The 7,499-nt window shown below is 51.0% G+C and overlaps 1 protein-coding gene across 1 annotated transcript; it reads right to left on the bottom strand.

Moving 5' to 3' along the window:
* Positions 1-3,274: 3,274 nt before the first annotated feature.
* LOC115307125 (BTB/POZ domain-containing protein KCTD9-like) lies at positions 3,275-4,582 on the bottom strand (the record flags this gene model as incomplete). Its single annotated transcript, XM_029957935.1, is given in 4 exon segments — positions 3,275-3,504; positions 3,695-3,828; positions 4,084-4,189; positions 4,427-4,582. Coding segments are annotated over 4 exon segments (513 nt in total), but the record flags the coding sequence as incomplete, so codon positions are not given.
* Positions 4,583-7,499: the final 2,917 nt, after the last annotated feature.

Below are 7,499 nucleotides of genomic sequence, written 5' to 3'. Positions count from 1 at the left end.
AAAGGAAAAAAAGGGGAGTTGGGGGACATTTGAGGGGGTTAATGGGGCCTAGAAGGGGAGAGGAGGGCCTACACCAAGAGCAGGTGAGTCCTGAGATCCCCCTCGTGTCCTCAAGACCCTTTCGGTGTCCCCAGTTCCCCCCTTGGCATCCCCAATTCCACTGTCCCCAAACCCCATCCCTGATGTCCCCAACCCTCCATCTCACTCCAGGAGCCCCCCCTGGACCCTCTGACCAAAAACACTCCTCCCCCCCTCACAGAAAGGCCAAGGACATCTGGGGACATGTTGGGGACAGTTGGGAGGCTTTGGGGGGCACTGGGGGATTACTGGGGGATACTGGGACACAGTGGGGGGAACCAGGGGGCACTGGGAGGGACTGGGGGATTACCAGGACACACAGGGGGACACTGGGAGGTTACTGGGCCATACTGGGGGTTACTGGGTGCTCACCGCAGGATCACTGGGCCTTACTGGGGGGCAGTGGGAAGTCACTGAGACACACTGGCTGGTCACTGAGGGGGTTACTGGGCTATACTGAGGGTCACTGGGATATACTGGAGTACTGGGATCCCCTTACCCAGATGTGGTACATCCCCCTCCCCAGATTTTTGGGGGCACCAACAGGACCCCTCCCCTGGGAGCTGGGGGACCCCCTGAACCCCACAGCTGGGCTTTAGGGGACCCCCGGGCCCCCTTCCCTCTGGGGTCTCTGTGTGCTGAGTGTTGGGGGTCTCTGAGGCTCAGGGGGGGAATTGGGATCCTCTTTCCCTGGGGTCAGTCCACTGACACAGAGACCCCATAAAATTTCCTCAAAACCCCTGAAATCCCCTCAGAAATCCACCTCTGGACCCATCAAAACCTCCTTAAAGACCCCACAAATACCCTCAGAGACCTCATCCCCCTCCAGGACCCCCTAAACCCTCTCAGTGACCTGCAAAACCCACTTGGGACCCCCCAGGTCCTTTCAGGGACCCCAAAAACCCCCTCAGGGACCCTCAAAACCGTCTGTGACTTCTGAAATCCCTCTAGAAACCCAGAAAACTCCTTCAAAGACACCCCCTGCAAGCCCCCCAGGACCTCCCAATTCCCTCGGAGACTCCAAAACTCCCTCAGGGATTCCCAAACCCCTTCAGGGACCTTCAACCACCTCCCTAAGTCCCCTCAGGAAACCAAATCCCCTCAGAGACCCTCAAAAACCTCCTCAGGGACCCCTAAAAGCCCCCAAGGGACCCCAAAACCACAGAACAGCAGAAAAGCTTTCTGTAAAGGAAGGGAGCAGAAAATCTGAGGAGGAAAAATTGAAGCAAAGCAATAAAATCATCCTGGCCCTTCCAGTTTTTCTTCACCTTTTTCTCACTTTTCCTTTTTTTAGGGTTCTTTTTTTCGTTGGGTGGTTTTGAATGTTTTTTCCGAGGGATTTTCTCGGCAATCGAATCGAACATCCGGGTTCTTGGGAGGCCCCCGGGCCCCGCGGCCCCCGAGACGGTTCCAAGGCCCTGCGCTCTGACCCTCGGGAACCCCTGAACCCCCGCGCTAAACCCTCCCGAGCCCTCCAGCCTTTCCCCCCACAGCCGCGCTCCCCGCAGCCCCCGAGGGGATCCCCAGACCCCGCTCTCCCGCACCCCCCGCCAGCTCTCACAGACAAAGGCAGGACCCGCCGCCATCACCGATTCCCGCTCTGCGCGCGCACCGCCTTTAGAGAACACCGCCGCAGCCAATCAGCGCGCGGCCACGCCCCCTTACGTTAGCCGTCACTCCTGCGCGCCGCGCGGGGCAGCACGGGAGTTGTAGTCCTTGCGGCGGATCAGAGCGGCCATTTGCACGTGAACGGAGTGAGGATAATACTTTTTTGGTTTTATTGTTTTTCTGTCTTTTCCATCTGTTTTCTCTTTATTTTTCCTTTTCTTTTTTCTTTCTCCTTCCTTTTTTCCTCTTTTTTCTTTTTTCGTTCTCGTTTTCTTTTTTCTCTTTTTTCTTGTTTCTTTCTTTTTTATTATTTGTCTCATTTTTTCCTGTTTTTCTGTCTTTTTTTTCTCTTTTTTCTCCTTTTTCTCTTTTTCCTCCCTTTTTTTCTTCGTATGGCCTTTTTGTCTTTTTTTTTCTTTTTCCTTTTTTTTTTTACATTGTTTTCTATCAATGGTATTTTCAAGGAAGATTTAAACACAGATCAAAACAATCTCCAGGTACAAATCTCATGACAACAGATAATCTGCCATTGTTCCAGGTCCAAGAGGATTCCCAAGATCACAAACACTGAGATTTGAAGGGTGCCCACACAAAAAACAGCTTTCCCTGCTTTTTTCCACAGGTGAAGCAAGTGTGGAAGGGGCACTTGGCCCCAGGCAAGAGGCTTTTACAGCCACTTTAAGCAACACAAAGTGGATCTGGCTGGCAAATGGGATTATGCCCATTCTTTCAAGGAGGATTTGAAGAGTACACTGAGGGGAAACATTGAGGGCCATTTCTTCATCTACTGCAGAGATGAGAAGAGGGGGGAGCAGGTGCTGTGGCCCCAGAGCTTCTCTCTGCTTTGGGGACACTTCTGTGTTTTCCTCTGTCCATTGAATTCCCAACAAAGAAGGAAAAAACTACAGGAACTCCAGTCTGGAGTGGCCAGGACATGTGGAAGCAGGGGAATTTTTCTTCCCAGCTGGGATTGAGAGTGCAATTTCACACTCCTTTGGAGAGCATTAACAAAGACATCCCATTTCTGCCCAGGGATCTTCCAGGGGGAACTCAATCCGGGCTCTGGGCAGGGCCCTGCAGGGGCAGCAGCTTCCTCTGCACATTTGAGGGGATAAAGCTGCTCTAACCCTGCCCTCCAACTACTCCACAGCAATTTAGGACCTCTGAGGACAGTTCCCCACTGTTTCCACCCCAGCAGAGACCTGAACACATCCTGTGGGCACTGTGTGACCACCCCTGGCATTAACACCCTGTAGGAATGAAGACACTGACTGTAAAGACACTTGTCTACCTGGAAACCTCCACTTTGTTTGCTACTATACAGCAATAACATTTTCTATTCATATTGCAGCTACAGACTTAACAAATAGAATTGCATATATTGTGCTTTAGAAATTAAAATGCATTCCAAAGTCAGGCAATGCTAAACAAGGAAAGTCTTGAACCCTCCCCCCCAAACCAGCCCCACTTTCTGGTTTCAGAACCAGCCCACTTCCTCACTCTCTTCACAAAGGGAGAAACTCTCTCTTTCCACCTCTGAAACAAAAATTCCCTCCCCAAAAGTGATCAAAAAGAGTCTGCTTAGGCACTACTGCAAATGGAAGTTGTCTAATAACCATTCCTTCTAACTCAGGAAGGGGAGGAGGTGAAGAAAGTCACAACAAATGTTTGGATTCCTTCCTCTTTGACGTCTTCTCTTCCCTATCTGAAGCTCTGGGACATGTGCAGGGGGGTCAGCATCTCTTCAAAGATGGCTCCTTTCACATCAGAGCCCCTCAAATTGGCTTCCTGGAGGTCACAACCTGATAGGTCACAATTGGGAAGGGGAAAAGAAAAAGTGTCAATGGAATGCACCCAGAACTCTGTTCAAAGCTTTACTTGAAGTCCATTTACCTGAACTCCATTGTACTCTGAAGCTGGAGAGGTCAGCCAAAAGCCAGCACTCCACCCAATTACCAGCTGACGATAGGAGAGAAAGGAATAGGATGGAAAATGAATCCCAACTCACTTCCAAATCAGTTCCTGCCAACGTTGCTCCCCTGAGGTTTCAGTTCTTTAGTTTGGTGTTTCTCAGCGTTGCAACTCGGAGGTTCATTCCTGTCATCTGACTGCCCTCCATGGCCACTCCTTTCAGGCTGGCACCTGGAACACACACAGAAAGGGGTTCTGTGAGGAAAACCAGTCAGAAACACAGCAGCTGCACACTGGTGCTGCCTCAGAGCTGTGTGAATTGGAGGAGGACAAGGGGATTTGGGGCTGAGATGGTCACAGACTCAGTGCAGCCCTTGTGGGCCCTTCTCAGGGTTGGACAAACCACAGCTGGACCTTTTCTGGGCCATAGAAATGCACAAACACAGGCTTCAGTTGGCACAGATTCACAAGGCAAAAGCTTCTCACCTTCCAGATGAGCTTGAAGGCCTGATGGGTCCTCAGAGTTGCAGCCTTTCAGGGACGCTCCCTCTGCGTTGGAGCGCAGCATCTTCACCCCTGGCAGGTTGGCACACTGGCACAGACAGGAGTCACTGAGAGCCAGAGGAACAACACCAAAGACAATCAAGAAGACACTTTTAATTTCTGCTTTGGGAGTCAATCCCATTAAATCATTACTGGGAGGAAGTGTAAAAGCTTTGGGAACCAGAACAACTCTAGAATATATTTAAGAACTCGATGTTTTACACCCCTCTGTTTGTTCCAGCTCCTCTCTGTTAACACAAGCCCAGCCCTCCCAAGCTGCAGCAGCTCTTCCATCCAGCACAGAGCCTGACAGGTCAGCCCTCTCCAGGCTGGCACAGCACAGGTTGGCACGGGCCAGGTTGCAGCGGCTCAGATTGGCCACCTTGAAGTTGATGTAGCAAAGATCCAGGTGGGAAAGATCTGCTCCACTGAAAGTGAGACCCTGGAAATCCCAAGGAATAAACCCCCCAAAAAGGTTACACAGGGGAAGGGGTAGGTCTGGACACAAAGTCAACATCATTGTGTAGATAGGTGTGCATTAATATTTACAGTGTATAAATATCTATGTCTAAATATATGGATAGAAATGTATTAAAATATATCCTGTCTATAAATATAGACAGATACAAGATAGATACAAACACACACAGGTCCTGGGAGGAGCTGAAGACACCCCACCAGGGAAGGGGGCTTATAAAAAGGAGGGAGAGGGACTTTTGATATGGGCCTGGAGGGACAGGACAAGGGGCAATGGTTTTTCAACTGAAAGAGGGCAGGGTTAGATGGGAGACTGGGAAGAAATCCTTCCCTGGAAGGGTGGGGACGGGCAGGGATGGAATTCCCAGAGAAGCTGTGGCTGCCCCTGGATCCCTGCAAGTGTCCAAGGACAGCTTGGATCAACCTGCTCTAGTGGAAGGTGTCCCTGCCCATGGCAGGGGGTGGAATGAGAAGACCTTTAAGGTCCCTTCCAACCCAAACCAGTCCATGATTCTATACAGACAAATACACACAAGACCATTTATTTTACTACTTCAGACTAATGAAATCTAAATGCAAAGCTCTCAAAAATTGTCCTTGGTTCATTTTATATTTAAACAAATGTAAGGGGGGTACTTTTGAATTAGATGATCAATGGAGCATAGAGGCGTGAGAAAGGAATCATATTAGGATGTGAAACCAGCCAGAGTATTGTACAATGTAACTTCATGGCACAAGCTAATTGTAAAGGTCCATTGTGCTTTTTAGCAAGTCAGCCTGATATCCCCTATTATCAGAGCTGAGTTCTTCCTTGGTTTTGCTACATATTGCAAGATAGATACATCTACCCTTGAAACACAGTGGTAGAGGTCATACATAGGGGTGAGAAAGATGATGATGGGAGGAAGATTCTGTGGGCAGGGGTCGCTGGCCCCTTGCCCTACAGCAGGGCATGCACAGACTGTTGCTATCAGGTGATGAACAGGCGGGGTTTGGCTGCCACTCAGGCATCACCTTATACTGGGTACTGGCCCTACGTGGTGTAATGTGGAGCTGATAAAATGGGGTGTCAGGACTGCTGGGGTGAGCGATCCTCATCCTGCCATGGAGACTGTGTTGTTCCATGGGGACGCCCGCTAAGCACGGGCACCGACCAGCTGCTGCAGATCCTGGCAGCCCTGGCCTGTCTGTGTGGGTAAGCACAGTTTATTGACAGGAAGCAACTGAGAGAACAAACTTTTTAATATCCTTTTAGTGTTCCTTTAATTCCCCTTTTATGTTTATGGTATTTTTCCTTTAGTTTCCCTTTTTACTAACCAATATCGTGTTATCCATAATATTGTGTTAAGATCCTTTTTTGGTATCCCTTTTCACTAGTTAATACTGTATTAAATGCTGTTCGTAGTATTTGTTTTAATGCCACCCGATAAGATAGTTATTTTGTATCCTTTTTTTTTAGTTTTTAATTCCTCTTGCTAAGTTTATTATTATTATTATTATTCTCACTGTAATAAAAGATATTTTGTGTGTTTGAGTATTTCTGGCACTTGTCTTTATTCCGGACATGTATCCAAACGAACTGCTACATAAGGTTGGAATGTGCCATATCACTCAACAAACAACCCCACAGTATCCTAACAAACCCTAATGGGATGCAGGATCCAGCTCAGTGTAACTGCATGACCCTTATAGACCTTTTGCACAGGAGAGCAACAACTCCCATGCCTCACATGCACTCCCCAGCCCACCCCAAATGTACAGGGGTGGCTTCACTGTACCCACAGCATTCTCTTGATCTGGTTCCACGGAGATGAGAGTGTGATCTCTGAACTGCAGTCTGATTTTGCTGTCTATTTTTGGCAATTTCCCACCTAAGAAAAATAAATCCTCCTTAGAAAGGAAGAAAACCAGACAAATGGTTAAACTGACCCCCCTGTGCTCTCCCCACTCTCTCAAGGCTGGACTGTTTGTTAAGCTATGTTTCAACACCCACATGTCCTCCAACTTGTTGTGGAGGGGGCAAGGAGAAAGAGATTTTTTAATTGTCTCCCCTTTCCTGTCTGCAAATAACTATAATAAATAGCAAGCTAGAGCCCAGGGAAAACTGCTACCAGTTAAATGCTCTCGGGATACAGTTTATCACAGCTGCCAGTTCCAGTCTAGGATAATCTTTATTCCACTCTAAGGGAGTGTCATCTCTCCCACCAGACACGGGGAGCAAACACACACGTGGGGCCTCACGGCACATGAAGCTGATGCTGGACTGTGATCTGGCAGAGTTCAGGCACACGGTGTGACTCTTGGGGTCGGTGCTGTGCCGGGCAAAGGCTTGGACTCGACGCTCCTCGTGGGTCCCTTCCACCTCAGCCTGTTCTGTGACGGTGCGATGAGTTCCCTCTCTTCCAACACTTTTGTTCTTTTTAGGGCTCCTCGCTGCCCGGGGCCCGGAGCCCGCCTCCCGCGCGCCTGCTTCCCTGCCCGTTTTGGCGGCCGCAGCCGGGCGCTGAGTGCCCGCTCCCCGGGCGGGCCCGGCCGCTGCTCCAGGAGTGGGGGGGCAGCGCCGGCGCCTCGAGGATTCCCGGGATTCCCTGGCCGGTTTCCAGGCAACGCTCCCCGCGCGCTCCTCGCTCCAGGGCCGAACGTGCGCAGCCAATGGGAGGCGGTGGAGTGGGCGGGGCGAGGCGGGGATTGGGCCGGGCGGGGGCGGGGCGGAGAGGGCGGTTGGATGGGTTTGGGTGGGAGCGGGCGGGGCCGGGGGCCGGGAGCGGGAGCGCTGCCGCTGAGCGGCCCCCGGGCAGAGACCCCGGGCAGCGGCCCCAAGACCCCCGGCGAGTGGCCCCCGGTGCGCGGCCCCGGGGGAGGGACCCCCCGTGCGCGGCCCC

Source organism: Manacus vitellinus, unplaced genomic scaffold (genome assembly GCF_001715985.3).
Source record: "Manacus vitellinus isolate BGI_N305 unplaced genomic scaffold, ASM171598v3 ctg7180002430711_pilon, whole genome shotgun sequence".
NCBI lineage: Eukaryota > Metazoa > Chordata > Aves > Passeriformes > Pipridae > Manacus > Manacus vitellinus.
The sequence above is the reverse complement of the archived record's forward strand: the minus strand, read 5'-3'. Positions and strand labels throughout refer to the sequence as shown.